Source organism: Silurus aristotelis (genome assembly GCF_946808225.1).
Source record: "Silurus aristotelis genome assembly, chromosome: 9".
NCBI classification, from domain to species: domain Eukaryota; kingdom Metazoa; phylum Chordata; class Actinopteri; order Siluriformes; family Siluridae; genus Silurus; species Silurus aristotelis.
In genome coordinates, this window is record NC_139582.1 from 8,071,257 (window position 1) to 8,088,866 (window position 17,610).

At 36.7% G+C, this 17,610-nt stretch overlaps 1 protein-coding gene across 1 annotated transcript in view; it reads right to left on the reverse strand.

Annotated features, from left to right (window-relative positions):
* Nucleotides 1–17,610, reverse strand: part of mybpc3 (myosin binding protein C3) — a 36,632-nt gene that overhangs the window by 4,024 nt on the left and 14,998 nt on the right. The window contains exons 11-26 of the mRNA XM_083550091.1: nucleotides 15,509–15,641; nucleotides 14,851–14,975; nucleotides 14,660–14,765; nucleotides 13,498–13,664; nucleotides 11,828–11,993; nucleotides 11,478–11,584; nucleotides 11,349–11,378; nucleotides 10,734–10,873; nucleotides 8,863–9,022; nucleotides 8,518–8,622; nucleotides 8,204–8,392; nucleotides 3,928–4,062; nucleotides 2,882–3,049; nucleotides 1,504–1,592; nucleotides 859–1,054; nucleotides 580–719 (exon numbers count right to left, since the gene is read on the reverse strand). Coding sequence (XP_083406217.1) covers nucleotides 580–719; nucleotides 859–1,054; nucleotides 1,504–1,592; nucleotides 2,882–3,049; nucleotides 3,928–4,062; nucleotides 8,204–8,392; nucleotides 8,518–8,622; nucleotides 8,863–9,022; nucleotides 10,734–10,873; nucleotides 11,349–11,378; nucleotides 11,478–11,584; nucleotides 11,828–11,993; nucleotides 13,498–13,664; nucleotides 14,660–14,765; nucleotides 14,851–14,975; nucleotides 15,509–15,641 — 2,156 coding nt within the window. The remainder of the gene's footprint in view (nucleotides 1–579; nucleotides 720–858; nucleotides 1,055–1,503; nucleotides 1,593–2,881; nucleotides 3,050–3,927; nucleotides 4,063–8,203; nucleotides 8,393–8,517; nucleotides 8,623–8,862; nucleotides 9,023–10,733; nucleotides 10,874–11,348; nucleotides 11,379–11,477; nucleotides 11,585–11,827; nucleotides 11,994–13,497; nucleotides 13,665–14,659; nucleotides 14,766–14,850; nucleotides 14,976–15,508; nucleotides 15,642–17,610) is intronic.

Below are 17,610 nucleotides of genomic sequence, written 5' to 3' on the forward strand. Positions count from 1 at the left end.
CTGGCAGAGCTTAAACTGGGCTACTGACGAGGTGGGGGGTTGGGGGTAAGTGTGGGACAGATCTGCCCCATGCTGAGGGTGGTAAAGATGCTAATGATGGACAGTTGCAAGACATTTTGGCAGTTCAGGTTCCAGATGCTCTAAATGCTTTCCTGTCCAACAGAGGCATCTGAAGCAAGTAGCCAAGCATGTCAAAGGGAAGTCGAAACCCAGAGTACTACACTACTTGCACATACTGTACATATATTGCTCAATTATAGAAGCATGTTTGGGAGGTGAGCTACTTTTCCTGATATGAGTCATATCTGTCTTTTGGTTTGTCTTTCTCCTACTCTTTTTCTATTATAAAGAGTGACAACTTGCTAATTTTTCATAATGACCTGATGTGCTACTTGAGGTCATTTTACAATGAGTAATCCATCAAAAAAATAGATGGTCAAGGCATTCAGAGTCCATGACCCATTCCACTACTTCAAGAACTGCCCCCTCCCTTCCAATAATTATTATGCACAGCTTTGACCATGCTATATTTGCATTGCATATATAGCACTACTAAGTAAATAAAATACCCAGCTATACCATGGTTTTCTTGTCAGCTTTCTGGATTGTGTAGCCGGTGATATCACAGTTGCCATTGTCTTTGGGTGGTTTCCATTCCAGTGCCACATTGAAACCCCATACATCCATTATCTTCAAGACTTCCGGAGAACCAGGAAGGTCTGGTAGTGCACAGCATAATTATTCAAACAAATGGCGTTAATACAGAAATCTTACAGTGTTTTAAAGTAATGAATACAAAAGCTTATGGGAAACATGAAACCTGAAGTGGTTTAAGATGAGATGTACATAAGAACTTACCCACAATCTGAATGGTCACAGCAGCCTTGTCCTCCATGTTCTCAATTTGGACATGGAGTTCATATACACCAGAGTCTTTTCGCTCTGTCCTCCTGATGAACAAGATGCTATCAGTCTCACTGTTTCTCACGCTCACTTGCTTCTGGTCAAGAGGCTCACCATTTTTCATCCAGGACACTTTTGGTCTTGGTTTTCCCTTAAAAAAAGAAGCTGTTCAATTCACTTATTTTTGTTTCAATGTATTGTAAAAGGCAACTGGTTAAATGGTTATGGTATTTTAAATTAGTGCTACATGCACACCCAGGACCCATGTGTGTGTGTTGTATTCAAATTACACATGTCCCCTGCGTGCTTTTTCAGCTGCTGTTCAGATTTGTTGTCATTAACACATATCAAAGCTGTCATTGATGGGCATCTACTATCATCGGGTTTCAGCCACAGGGCTCTGTGTATTTATAGGTTTTTTTTGAGACAACAAGAACAGGCTCTTCCTGTCCTAATTAACCATAGTTAACACAGTAGTTACCATTTAAGTCTGGCAAGCGCACTACAGTACATTCTTGTATACAGTTATATTGCATAAAGTATTGACCCTGACATTGAATTTGATGAGCTTTTATGTCAGGAAGGACAGTTGATTCTTACCTGGAATGGGATCACCAGGTTAACAGTGTCTCCTACTTTCTTGATGATGGTCTGGCGAAGATTGCGAGGAATCCAAATTTTTGGACGCTCTGTTAGAAGGTAAATATTAAAATATGAGAATCGGAAAGTGAACAAAGAGATAAAACCGCTGGTTTTCCATTTGAGCAGAATATTCCTGTGGCATTAATAAAGTATTGCAATATTGATTTTAAAATTTCTGAATTTGTGTGTCTGAGTGGGGTTTTATCTGGTTCTTCTAGTTTTCTCACATCTCTCAAAAACATGCCAGAAGGTGGATTGTCAATGATATATGTGATCGTGTGCATAACAGATCTCCCAGCATGGTCTTTAATCAGATAAACATGCTACATGTCATTGTTTTATCAGAAATAAGGGGCTCCTGGACCCAAAAATAAAAAATCTCTATAATAGTAGTTAACATTTATAGGTCAGTGAAGCAAATTTTCTCAACCAGGTATTTTTAGGTTAGCATGCAGTCTAGGTAACATCATCAAAACACGATGTGATCGAACTTTCTCTTTCCACGATGCCAGGCTTTCTGCTTGTACACGTCAAATAAACTTGCCCAGCTGATACAAATAAAGGTAAAAAAATAACATATCAAATGGCGAAAATGAGATTGAAAGGCAAATGAAATTATAAATGTTCCCTATAAACCTAATAATGAAGTTTATGAGAATAGTTTATGGAAAAAGATGTATATGACTCATGCAGACTATTTCAATGCAAAGCTATTTTTTGTTCAATAAAAAAAATCATCAAGTGAAAAAACAAGAGGTCATAATAAATCTATGTAACTCTGTCTATTAGAACAATTTGAGCCTGTTACTGAATTTATTTTATTTCCAGGCCTAAAGAAATTTGGTCAAGGACTGTATCCAGCCCCTGGGCTTTCTATTGTACAGACCTGCATTATTGTAATTGTGTATCTCTTACTCATGAAAGCAGGTGAATGCTAGTGGCTGAAAGCTGATCAGGAACAAGTTGGTGATTGCCTCAGTGAAATAAACGGATGTTAAAACAATAAAAGCTTTTGTAAAGCACTTTATCTAACGTATTGCTGCAAGTTAACGCAACTAAATGCAGCTAAAATTGCAGTAAAGGCAGCAAAGAAATGCAAATTTAGTTTTGCAATTCCCTGTGCTGTATGAAGAAAACCTCACTACTACATTTAGCAATATATATCATGTTTTTTTCCCATTTGGTCTAGATCTTGATGCTATTTAAAATATTTAGAATATCTGTGGTAATACGTACTTGCTATAAATACATTATGTAATGCCTACAATGGATACATTTACCTATTACCTACCTATTCACTTATATGCAATGTTAATTCAGGGCATATTACACTCACGCATGATCTCACGGATCGTAACAGCCTGGGACAGAGTCGCAGGAGGACTGGGGCCAGCCATATTGTATGCCCGTACACGGAATTGCATCTTATCTCCAGTAGGCAGGTCACGGATGATCACAGAGTTCCTCTCGGTAAGACCCTCAAATGCAGGAATCCACTCATCAGCTAGACAAAATGTAAAATAAAGCAGATGTATAAACAGGTCTGCATAAAAGTAGATGTAGTCCAATCAGACACATTGCTCCTGGTGTGTATTTCTTACATCATTCATATTATACATTTGTCCATTTCGCATTGTGCCTAAGAACACTGTTACTTGTTACATGTAACATATGCTTTTTCATGCTTTCTTGGTTTAATCCAAAACAGAATCAGAAAGTTTTTTTTTTCTTTTCTGGATACACTGGGTTCACAAAAGATATTCCAGATACACAGTCTTAAAAGTATAGGAGTGTAAAAGCAGAAAAATTACACACAAGTATAGTTAGTGCTCATTAGTTGGAGTACAGTAGCAAGTTGAAGATTCCTAACTGAAAAATACAAAATATCTGTACTTAACTCTGCTAACATATTTCTAAGTGACATGTAACTGAACTAAAAAATAAATTATACAGTAATCCCCCGTTTATCGTGGTGGTTAGGTTCCAAAACCGCCCGCGATAAACGAGAAACTGTGATAAATGGACGCCACCCAAAAATGCTATTTTATGTATTCAGTACTGTATTACCATTTTACTTCATTTTATTATTAATAATTATATTTCTATTAACACATTTCATTATTTCAACATAAAACTCCATAAAAACAATTCCCTATAAGTTTTTTGGTCTATCGTGCTATCCGCAAGAGAACCAGGAAAATCAGCCAAACAAATCAGTTATGTGGCAAATGCAATTCCCAGAAAAAACAGGGGGACTGAGATTCAAACCGCGGTAAAGCGGGGAATTACTGTAATTAGAAATCAGGGTTGTTTACTGTGACACTACATTCTGCAAAACCATTTAGACAGATACACATGAAGTCTATGCAGTCACACACTTACTGCCTTCCTTGCAGTATTCGACCCCATAGCCTTCTATCGGAGCAGAGCCTATTCTCTCTGGAGTCCTCCATTTCAGAGAGATTGTAGTGTCACTAATGTCATCCACAGACAGACCGATGGGTTCACTGGAGGGGGCTGAGGGAAACACAAAATTAACTGAATTTAGTGGACAGAAGATGTTGAGACTTGGTACATCGAAATTTAATTCCTTTCATTTTTTTTTTTTGCTTGCAGGATTCTAATTCAAGTGTTAAATGAAACCTGTTGTTGACTCCAGCAGGATTATAATATTAGACTTCACCCTGGTGGTGTCATTCATACAATCTGAAGGTCACAGGAAGCCTAAAATAGCTTGTAATTTTTTTCCCCTTGAATTAGGATTAGGATGTGCTCAATTAAAATCATTGTATGCACGGTATGATGTAGAGATTTAATTGAAAAAACAGCTAGTGTGAAAGTGGAGCAATACCTTAGAGCCATAATTCCACTAATGATAAAATGTTCTAAGTATATAATTATATTCTCGTTTTAAGCAACCATTTTGACATGTCTGTCTCTACACAAACTAAGTAAGATTCATTTTTTGTGAATAATTCCTCTAATTTATTTTAGCATTATGGGCTTGTCCAATAAAAAGACTCCTGGATCAAAAAGTGGAACGTTCAGTTCAGCCCATTCTATGTTACTGTGGCCCATTATCTAAATACGTTTAGCATTTAGTCTATATTTAGAGTAGTTTTAGACAATTACCATCACCATAGTAAATTTTAAAGTTGAAAATGATTATTATAATTTTTTTATTAGGGGGTCTAATAAGTATGGTGAATCCAGGTTCTTAAAGAGGTGTCCAAAGCATGTTGTAGATTACTAAATTAGAATTTCCCGGAATATTTAGTTGTTGGATTTGTTTATTCACAGAACTATAAATACAGAACAGCTTGCTGTATAGTATTAGAGAGGAAAATTTGATCTGCAATGTAAATTTATTAAAGAGAAAAAAGGCGCTGCATTGCTTAGTAATTAAGCTCTCAATGCCAAAATAGAGAACCCAAAGTCTTTGCAATATAGATTTATTAGGACTTCAATACTACATTCTTCCAATAGTCAGTTTGAGGAGAACAGCTGGAAATTATTAGTCAATAAAAACCAGAGGTCCTAGTCTGGTACATCTAACATTATATTTGAGCTAGCCTTCGTGGCCTTCAGTTTCCCATTATAGATTAGCATAACTGCCATTGTTTGAATAAGCACAAGTTAAACTTGGGCTGGTGTTGATAAGGACCTCTCCAAGATACTTTTATGGACATGCATTCAGGACAGAAATAGTTCACATGTGGCATTATCCCATCAGGTTCAGGTATTGTGACAATACTGTGGAATGCTGGAGGAAAGATTCCTTAGGATGAATTCGGAAATTGATCTTTAAAAAAAAAAAGAATGTATGGAACTAAATGGCATTCTTCTTTTAAGAAGAGTGTGTGGAAGTTTAGAATAGTATGGAAATTGACAAAATATTGTTGGAATATACTCCTGTAAAAAAGAAAAATAAACTGAAGACAAAATCTTAAATTACAGTTTTACAGAGGTTTTTAACACAGCGCTATGAAATGATGCTAAAACATATGCACATACCCCAGCATTCTCCTACTATATATACAAACTAATTTATCCCATTAGTATATTACTGAGAAAAGGTCCCCTGGTGGTCTAGTGGTTAAGATGCAGCGCTCCCACCGCTGCGACCCGGGTTCGATTCCCGGTCAGGGAACCATCCCCAGCCACTCTTAGTGCCGGTCCCAAGCCCGGATAAATTGGGGGGAGGGTTGCGTTAGGAAGGGCATCCAGCGTAAAACATGTGCCAAATCAAACGTGCGGAGGATCCGCTGTGGCGACCCCTAACGGGAGAAGCCGAAAAGAAAGTTTAGTATATTACTGAGAAAATCATTTTGATATTAGCTAGTGAAAACTAGTCTATAATAATATGTTTAAAAGCCAAGTCATCTAATATGAAAGTTTTCTTGATCATACAAGAAATTTCTGTGGATATACCGAAGTCTATTTAAACCTAAGGCATGCATTTACTAACATTCCACAAGGGTAAGTAATATTAGAATGAAAGCCTACTGCCGACTGGTTCTGATTCAGGTTCAGGTAGGGGGGCAGGTTTCTCGGCCGGGGGTGCTCCCTTCTGTCCTAAAGGTATCCCTTCTCTTGACACTTCGTCTCCATTAACACACGGTGCAGGAGCTTCTCCTTCTGCAGAAACAAGTTCCTCATTTGGAGGAACGTATACTTCATTGGCTGTATCTACTAAAGGAAGTGCTAGGACCTCAGGTTCTTTGACTTCTGTAAGAGAATCTGTAGGACGATCTGCAGGTGGTTCTGCAGGAGCATCTGCTGGCGCCTCGTTCACTGTCTTTTTTTCCGCATTTTTTGGAAGCATAGGCTTGGTCATCCTGCCGGTGGTTTACTTCGTCCCTGCACAGGGGAGTAAAGTCTCTTGAGGTTTTTGTCAATCCTTTTTTGTCTGGTCTGTGAGTCTGGCTGCCTTTTGTTTAGGCCTTCCCCCCTGTCATCTGCTGAACTACTCTGCTGTCTTATCCTGTCCTGCCTTCGGGGTGCTGTGATCAGAATAGTTGATGGCAGCTAAACTTTGTGTCCTCCCACTCCACTCTTTAGTCAAGCAGCCTGTGTGTGCCGTACGCCTGGACATAACCTTATGCTAAGATTATTTATAGTAGAGGATGCCAAAAATAGTTTCCTAATCTACTGTATTGTGCTGGACATCACATTGCAGTGATAACTTTACCAGAAACTTTCCAACCATATAAAGATATAACAAGGCAGTAAAAGTATCACATATTGATAAATTGTGACTTATGTCTTTATGTCTTTCAAGCTGAAGTACATATCCTGAATAGGGTCCTATTTTAGTCATTGAACAACCACTCTCTGATGAGATGACAGAGCTTTGAACATTGGTATGATGATGTGTGGCTGAGCGGCCCCAGGTGTCCAGGATGGAGAAGCATTCCTAAATTGGCAACAGATGAATGAAGGGTCTCTTTGACACAAACATGCTTGGCACTACCTCAAACTGAAAAACCCCTCCTCTTTTAAATTCTAAGCATATTGCTGTACCAGCAATAATATCGTTCCAGTTTTGACACAAGGAACAATGGCTAGTTTATCATTCTTTATGGGTTTTAACCCGTGAAGAGTGAAATAAAACCTAACCCTGGTTTTCTGATCGGCTTTACATGACCAAATTTTCCCTCAAATTTTACACCAGTGTTTTTTCAACCTAATCTACTGCAGTACTTATGTAATTAACCGAATCAATCATTTCAATGTTTCTGTGTACTGAGAAACAAATTCAGATTGGAAATTTAAGAACAGTTTTACAGTATTATATTATATTATATTATATTATATTATATTATATTATATTATATTATATTATATTATATTATATTATATTAAACAGTTATATAAATATGTGTGACAAAATGTTTGAAAAGCTTCCAAAAATTAAGCTTTAAACGTTTATATTTTTTGCTTTTAGAGATGGAACTACCGTTTCAGAGGAAATATTTTTAAATAAACAAAGAAGTGTTTCTGCATAACTGTACCACAAATCCAAAAGTATTTTTTAACCCTTTTTGCACCAGCATTGAAAATATTATTATTTATTTTGCTTATTTGTTTGAAGTTCTGATATTGCAATACCCAAAATATGTACACTTTACCGCTTAACATACATATATCAGGATGTACTTCTGTAAAAACTTTTAGTTTACACTTGTTATTCATCATATGTCATATGGTCACCTTTAACCTGTTTGATGTGTTAATTTTATTTTGTTTATGTTTGAAACATAGATGGGTATAATAAAGTTTACAGGATTCCCTCATTGTTTATTTAAGTTCCTTCATTTTAATGCGACATTTGAGATAAATAGTATTAATTTGTTTTATTTTTTGGGAATTGTTGTCTTGAGCAGAGTCTACCACATGAGTGTCCAACCAGAAACGAAAGAAATTCCATAAATTATTAATGCAAAATATCAAACATTTTTCTATAACCAAGTATTGTTAGTTATGAAACCAAGAAAAAAGTAATCAAACAATCAGGCCTATGTCATGGCAGTGTCAGTTCACTGGTTAAAGCTTTTGGCTACTGATCAAAAGGTAAATTCAAGTAATAGCAAGCTTGCAGCATTAACCATGCAAAATGTCTCGGTCAAAGCATCAATCAAATATAAATAAAACTTACCAATAGGCACAAATGGCTGGGAGGCAGGACTGGGCCTTGACATGCCAATACTGTTCACAGAGTAGACCCTCATTTCATAAGCCATTCCCTCAATCATCCTCTTAGCTTCATATGTGGTCTCTTTATAGGGGTCAAAGTTCAGACGCATCCACCTGTAGCTCTTTTTCTTTTTTCTTTCCAGTACATAGCCTTAAAAGACATAGGATCATAGGTAAGCTTTTTAATGTGTTGCAATTCAAACTACTTTAATGCCTAAATAGAATAGGATGAATAGGAATCAAATTGGATGAATGTTTTTATATGAATGCATTTACCCAAAATTGGCTGGCCACCATCAAACAATGGAGGGTCCCACTCGACTACACATGAGTCCTCACCAACACTGAGGATTCTGGGAGCTTGTGGTGGATCTGGCACATCTGGGGAAATAAAAAAAAATCTCATTTAATAAAAGTCAAACATCAGTAGCCATATAAATAAAATGCTAATACACAGAAGGGTATGCTAAGTGGCTAAACTTTGAAAGTCACATTTAACACTCACAACACCTACTCTTAAGAAAAAGGGTTACTTTGGATGTTTGCAGCTTCTCAGATAATTTATTAAGCATCGATTAAACAGTGTGTACATGATATGAGTGGTGCATTTAAATATCTTACCAACAACTTTCACATGAATATCAGCTGTATCCTCCCCTGCCGGGTTCCTCACAGTAACAGAGTACACGCTTTCATCCTGACGCTCTGCCCCCTCAATAGTCAAGATGCAATGTCCCCTTGCACTCTCTACATGGACACGTCCACTCGCATCTGTCAAGACCTGATAAACCAAGCATAGTTTTTTTGTGTAAAATAGCAGCATAAACATACGTTGAGCACAGTTCCAATTTCTAGACCGAGGGACAGTCAGTCAGGATGCAGAACGAGAGACCGGATGAGGTGTTGAAATGAAAATAAAACATAGCCTATTAAGTCTTTACTCTATTCTTTTCTTACCTTTATTGTTCTTGTGGTGCCACCAAAGGTTTGCTTTATAAACGAGTATAAAAGCATGCGCTCACCTGATGCAATCAGCAATCAGTATAGTATACGAATGCAATGCATGTGAACACAATGCTGTTCAGAAAAATACTGCTATAAAGTCAAGTAGAAATAATGATTTTAAAAAGTAAACTGAGCTTTCTTGTTAATTGGTTAGTATTAGATATTAGATCATTACAAATACAATGCAAAATCATTATATAATATGATTCATTATTGTAATCATATAATTATTACTATTAATGATTTCACTAAAATTGTTTAACCTTATTAGCGTTCTGTTATGCCTCATGTGATGTAGGTTTGACTTTAAACAGATAGGAATTGGACCAAGACAGTATCACAATGCAGTGGCTGCGACAGTAAAAAGACAATAAAGACAAAGGTCAGACGACACTCTCATAGCAGCAGCGGTGGAGGACAACCAAAGTGCACATAATAACAAGAGATCGTGGTGGCTTTATTGTTTTAAAGGCCAATAACTCACTTCACCATCCTTCAAAGTCCAGATGAAGGCTGGTTCCCCTTTCGATTCTCCCAGTGGGTTTTTAGATTTATCCTACACAAGCAGAGTAGAAGTAGTGAAGCCGTGGTTAAGATTAAAATGTTAAGATTAAGAGTTGACAGGTCCAACTTTCAGTATCCTGTTCCAATTCAAACCTTTCTGAATGTGACTTTCCATGACATCAGGAAGCGGTTACAAAAATGTCCCCCCAAACTTACCTGTGTGCAGCTAAGAGCTTAGCTCTGAAGCCCTCATGCTAGGACTCCTGTTTGCGTGTTAAAGGAAAATGTTTATGTGGACTACAGTGCATTGCTTGTTAATGGCCACTTTAGTTGACTCCTGGGACACTATCATGGCATGACTATTTGTGCACATCTTTATTGCTTTCCTATAAAATAATGTAAATTCATGAAACATGTCACCTTAATCTACAGTAAGTCCTGTAGGTGAATACATTTTCAGCAAAAAAACATAAAAAATCATTGAACTGAATGATTTCTAAAATTCTAGAATTCTAAATAAAAGTGTGATTTTGTATCTGAAATTTCGAAAGACAACATTTTGCAAAACAGGCTAGTATCCCACTCATTGGAACATAATGAATAACTGAGAAGAAATTGGTTAAATTTTTTCCCATGTGAAAAAACCTCTATGAAAATTTTATAATAATTAATATAATAATGTTTTATTTTTTTGGGAAAAAAAATACATGTATCAGCTTGAGTAGAATCTAAAAAGTGAAGTGGCACAACCACCATGTCATCTGGGGCAAAAAGAACAGTACAGGTTTATCAACTGATATTTTGAAGGTTTTTAAATACAGTATTAACTTATCGGTTTCTAATAAAGTCTGGTAAAGTGTGGTACCAAAAATAAAAAATGAATATTAATAAGAGTGTAGTATATATAGAATATCTCATGTTCAATAATGCCAGAAAACCAGAGAATTTCTGGAGATGTATGTTAATAATAGAACTCTTCCCACCTTATCTGACTTGGTCCAAACCACTGTGGGGGCGGGGTCTCCAGTGATTGGCACATCTAGTCGCAGCTTGTTTCCAGCCACAACCAAAATAGTAGATGCTGCAGTGTGGCCAAGACAGTCCAAATGGATCTTGGGAGGATCTGAATGTTAGTGTAGTGGAAAAATAGAATTCTTATCCATCATAGGAGACAAATATACTTCAGAAAAATGTTTTTTTTTATTTTTCTAAAATCTTTACAAATCTGACTTCAACGTGGAAGTATATTAATACCTCCACAAATCCATATTTGGAAATTGGGCCTATGGGACCGAATGATACAAATTTGTGCTTAGGATCATGTTTTTCCAGGGTGCCAATATGGTTGCATTTGATCTTACAAAAGATTTTGGGTGAGATAGACTTTCCTTATTTAGCTACATAAGCCTTATAGTTTCAAGAGCAAGTGAAATGGCATTAACATTGAACACTAAATAGGTCTTAGATGATCAACTACCATTGTTTTAAATGAAAAATTTTACAATTTGCCAAACTATTTATCTCAGGATAAGTGCCCTATTTACCAACTGGCAGAAGTTCAACACTGAGTCTGTACTGTGTAATATTTTTATTCTTACCTTGTCGAGGGACAAAGTCGATCTTGACCTCTAAAAAACATAAATGAAAATGATAAATGGAAATGTTATACTGTTAAGCAGGCTGAGGAATGATGGAGCCATTAAATAAAAAATCTGCAACTTAAGTACCCAAAAAGTTCAGTTTGGCAGAAAGGTTAAAAGCGTAGCCGTCAGGGATAAAGGTGTAGTCGGCTTCATCCTCAGGACGCACATCATCAATAGTGAGCTTATGAATTCTGGAGAGACAGAGAGTATATCAACTTTTACATTTTAACAGGAGCGGTTCAAATCCAGACCTGGGAAACTAGAGTTCAGCATAATTTTATGATTTCCTTGTTCTGTTGAATTACATGTCTCTGAGAAGAGATCCCACCAAACAGTTCACCAGGACCAGCACTGACCACAATGAAAAAATAAAATAAAATAAGAATTAAAACCTCTACAGTTTTACAAATGCAATGGACCTTTTGTAGTCTTACCGGCCAATGTGTGTGATGTGGGTTCTAGCATCAGGCTTCACCTCCACTCCATTTTTGTACCAGGTTCCTCTGACGTTCTCGTCTGACACCTCACACTTGAACACTGCCTCTTCCTTAGCTTTTACTGTCAGGTCAGCAATGCTCTGATACACTTCCAGTTGCTTCTCTAAAGGCCAAAGGTACAGGCATTTGCAGGCAAAATAAAATGTCAGTTTGTTTATACTGATTAAATAAAAAAAAAGAATTAGCATGAAGTGAACTTGGTTTGTATTAATGAATATAATTTAAATTATAACCAAGAAGCCAAGAACTGATGGGAGTCAGTGGAGAAATGGCTAAATAAATTATCAAAGATTGAAATCGTATAAATAGGGAAAAAAAAATGTATAAACAACAAACTGGTTTACTACTCTAGCAAGCGTTAATTATACAAATTGGCCAAACTGTAATTACTGTTTTGTGTATGGTTTATGTTTGAGCTTTTGTATTGGATTTACTGAAGACATTTAATCAGGTATGAATAAATGAATGAATTAATACATCACACATTGTTGTCACACCTTTTAGTATTAAACTACACTTGAATGTTGAATGGTATCTTTATGATTACTCAAATCACTTTCACTCTTCAAAACAACTTGCATTGTATTATTATTATCAGAGGATATACATGATTGGAAATAATTGAAATTTCCACATAGCATTATGTTGCTGTAGCCGACACAGTAAGACGTTAGATTATTAAAGATTAAGTGTTAGATTATTAAAGAAGCGTCACTGGGCAGTGATTAACTTCTTGGCAGACTGGCAGAAGTTCAGTGGTGCTGGACAGCTGCTTATGTTTGGCACTGTTCTGTCTGATTAAGTAGGCAAAACTGGCAGGAGATGAGAATTGGGTTGCTTTTCTTGAACAAAAAAAAAAAAATAGAAATAAAACGAGCTGGTATAAGTACACTGGACATTGTAATCTCAGTTCCTGGAGTTTCCAGTAGCAACAGAGGACAAAGGTCACTGAGGGTTGCGCTTTAATTTTCTTACACTTCAAATATTGTTATATTTCAAGAGCTAAGTATTTAAAGAAAAGAGTAATGGACATCAACTTGTGCACAGTTATTGAGAAACAGACCAGGCTAAGAATTTGATGATGACGTGTAAGAAGGAAAGAAAACTGCTCACAGACACCTGCTCAGTTCAAATATATGGCCTTTGCCATCTAACAATAGCTGGCATCTGTGCATTGTGCACGCTTTAGCCATGTGCTATGGGCCTGTCAACCATGTTTACCGGGCTGACAAACAGAGGTGATATTTGAGAGACAGGACCACAAAGAGGCGGGGTTTAAAGGAGATAGCATGAAGTGAAGAATACCCAGTGGAATTTCGCAGGGTTTATTTTGGACTACAGTTCGGTCCACTGTGATTGACAAGTGGCTCATTATGCATTTGCTTCGAACTGACAAATAGCTTCAATCTGACTTTAAAGCTAAAGATTTCACAGAAAGAGAGATGTCAGTATGATACATTTATTCTTTTTTTGACCCCTTTTTATAGATAGATTTGCAGTCATATAAATTTGTTTTATCTACAAACCAACAGAACTAGTAGTGAGCAGAATTTTTCAAGAAGGAGAACCACAAGAGAAATCCACCAGTACTAAAATAAACCCCTCACCCTGCACTAAGAGCTCAGCAAGAGATTGCCCTCCATTGGTTTTAACTCGGTAGTGGCCACAATCCTCCTTTGTGACATCGTTGATGATAAGTGTGTGTTTGCAGCCGTCTTTCTTGAAGCGATACTTGAAGGATTCATCTCGAGTAAGCTCCACTCCATCTTTTTCCCTGAAATTGTGAAAAGTGGTTATAAAACTGACTCACTTGTTTTTTCAACCGTGTCCTATTTCTTCAAGTCTTTTTTCATAATAATAATTGTAATCAATGTGTAGACATTCTATCAAGCCTTTGCACTTAAAAATGGAACAGTGCATTGTGTTTTTATAAACCAACACTCATTAAATTGTGCTTTACAGACCAAGACATTATGATATAAACCTGGATAGCGTACATGCAAAGTATGACATAGATGGATGATCATATAATCCTCCTCACACCTCATCATGTTAAAATTATTCACGCTTGAATTCATTAATTCTTGAGACACTAACAATAACAAGGTCTCAAGACTGGCCGGATGAGATTGAAGCGACCTTAATCTTTTTTCATTTTCTAGTTGACGTTTCTATTCATATGTATTGCTATATTGCTAAGAAACATTTTATCAGACTATCTAGCTCCAGAAATGTGTCCTCTGTGGCACATTAAAGGCAGTCGCCATGAACCAACGGTGACTTTCTCATTTTGGTTGAAGGACACTGCAGAGCTGCTAAAAGGCCGACATGACCTTTTCAGAGGGCTGATAATTTACAGAGCTGCTGGGTGATATACAGCCTTGGATCCAGATCAGGTGAAGCCATGGCTCATTCACTCACTCATTCTCACACACGCAGAAACACACACGCAGAAACACACTCACACACACGCTTCTGCACCACCCTCTCTATTTGTCATCCAGGTTGAGTCAGCCAAGGCCTGGCAGCAGCAGTTTTGGTTTACAAAAAACTTGCACGCCATCTTCTGGACATTTGAGGAATCTCACACCTCTGCAACAACATCTACTGCAAAGAGAATCGTTCTTTTCATATAGCTTGTCCTGTGACAATGTAGTTTAATTTTCACACATTGTCGTGCTTGTGTTTGGGTGTCATTTTCTTGTCATGTTAATGAATTAGATGTGTTCAACAGTGATTATATTCATCAATCAATGATCAAAATCTCACCACTTGACATGAGCTCCTTCTTCCGAGACCTCACATTCAAACTCTACTCTGTCTCCCTTCATAGCCATCTGATCCTCAAGATTACGCAGGATCAGTACAGGAGGCTCTGAGAAAGAAATGAAAAGATAAATCTTAAACTTTAGAAATGCTAAAAATATTTCTGCATTGTGTTAGCACTCATCATCAAGTACCTTTCACAAAGAGCTCAGTGAAGCTTTTTTCATCTCCCACGATGCAGGTGTATGCTGCGTCATCAGCCAGAGAACAGTTGTTGATAGTGAGAAAGCGTTTGTTCCCCACACTCTCAAAGATGTACCTGAGGGAACAGAAAAAATGTGTTCTTTTTCCTTCTCTTCTTTGTAGATCGTGACAAAACCTTGCTACACATAAAGGCTTAGGAAAATCTGATACATTAGAAATATGGCATGACTAGCGTGATAGTCTTTCAACATTTCAGTTCACCAATTGGACAAATTGCTGGTATTTTCAGCAAAAATAAAATCAAGTGCATCTGACACAGTAGAAAACTAGCACTATCAGGTCTGAGTCCAGAGGGTCCTTGAAACAATTTATCACACTAGACACTTTTTCATGAGTAGACAACCTGGAGAAACTCACTTGCTGCAGGTTTTGGATGAAGCGAAGCACAGAAGCCGAGCCATCCAGGGGCACACAATTTAGAAAAAACAGAAGACAGATAAAGAAATGATTTATTATCTCTCTCTCACTTACAAGTAACACGTGTAGAACGATTATATAATTTCGATGTCATCAGTGATTGCAAACTAAAGCTTAAAATTAAATATTGTTCAATGATTCTGTTCTAGTCATAGTGGATTAGTCATGTACCTTCCTGTTTTTTGGATCTCCTGTCCATTTTTCAGCCATTTCACCTCAGCATCAGGATTGGCTACCTCAATCTGTAGCTTAATCTTGTGTCCCTTTTCAACTTGGTAGGCTGGGTCCAGCTTTTTCAGGAATGCTGTAAAAGATTTATAGGTTCATACTGCAAAAAAGTGCTGAACAGCTCCTCAGGGTGCTATGTACATAAAGTCTTCCCATTCAAATGGTGTTAGATGGAAACTTTGTTAGAAAGAATCTTTTATATGGTTCCACAAATAACTTTTTTCGTTTTTTACCTGAGGGACAGATCAGAGATCTTTTAGGGTACAAGAGTGTAAGCTGAGAAATGCAAGTAGTATGCAAAAATCCTTTATTAGAACCACAGAAAAATTCTTACCTAAAGGTACCAATAAACTTTTCTATTATAACTAAAGCATTCTGATGCAAAGTGGTTCTAATGTGCTTGTTAATTCTACTGTGTGTACATAATTTGTGTCAAGCAGTGCTCTAATCACCGGGATCGACTGGATTGTGAATAGTTAGACTATATCAAAAGTAACATAGAGCAAACATTGCTAGCGTGATGCTAACATCAGCATGTGGATGGCAAACCAGATGTGCATCCAGACACTTACTCTCTACATTTGAAGATCGCACACCAGAGGATGGTACATAGTACAAACAACAAAATAAATGACCTCTGGTTTATATATTGCAGTTTATATATTGTACATAACTGTTGATTACTGCAACAAATATAATCAGTTCATATCCATTCATTCATTATTTACGCTAATTCACAGTTCCTTACACAAAATGTAAAATACGTTCATATGTACAGTGGTATCCAAAAGTTTGAAACCACATCAAAAATATTTTTTTAAACTGGAATAAAACAAGTATTTTGAATATGTAATATTCAAGATTTTGTATTATTTTAGGTCTATTTTTAAATGTAAGCAAATTTGTGACATTTATTATGTTAACTGCTTTGAATAAAAGGTTTTTCTATTTTTTTTGTCCACACTGATGGATTTGATTCAGTTTTGCACAAACTTGACGAGTCCATGTAACAAACCAAACACTGAGAAACTGAAATTTATGTAAATGTTTCAAAGATTCTACTTTTCACACAAGTTCTACTTTTTATTAAGTTATGTGTCATGGAGCTTTATCATTGATTTAGAAAACAAATGCAATAAATTATATGATACTAGCGGAAAGTACCAATGCTTCGCTACGGAAGGCAGAACGCTAAGCAATATGGCAATAAGCAGTAAGCACTGAGCAGGACTGGATGATCAGAGATCAGAACGTAACGTCAACAAATAACGTACTACCCCTTTGTAGTACGGATACAGGGCAAACTACTTTGAAATAAATTTTTATCGTGCATCTAACATCTAATAAGAAACAATGTACTAAGTTTCATTAGGATCCGTAATGTTATTTCGAAGAATTTACAATGCGTGAGAAATCGCGTTTTTCACGAGTTAGCCGCGATCCAGGGCGAATTTTTTAAAACCCTTTCTTAGTGAGCACCTAAGACCCAAGAGGAAGGTATGTTCCAAATTTCATTGCAATCCGTTCAGTGGTTTTTAAGATTTCATGATGAGTGAGTGAGTCAGTCAGTGGTATTTGAGCTTTATATATATATAGATGATAGAACATAACACATATTTTGTTCGGTTTTCTTCACATTTATACTGAATGAATTGTAGGACAGTGCTTAGAAAACTAATCATTTTTAAGAAGGAAGCATAGTTTTTAGGGTTCTCTGCAGATTCAGTGGGTTTTTCCAGAGGGACGAAGTAAAGCTAGACTTTAGCTTTTTGTTTTTCAGGAATTAGAAGGAACGTCAAGTCCAGCTTTTTTATCTGTCTGTCTGTTTGAAGGATCCCTAAAACATCCCTTAGGATGGGAGTGGAACCTATGAAAGAAATGTAAAACAGAAATGACATCCTGACACTTTTTCATTGTTTCATTGGATCGTGTCTCTGGGGAAACCTCTCATATTTTGATATAGAACCCTGCTACAGGGAGTTTTTTAGAAAGCAGCTCCACCACCACCCTGCTTCATCATCCCCACCCCTTTACCTTATAAAGTA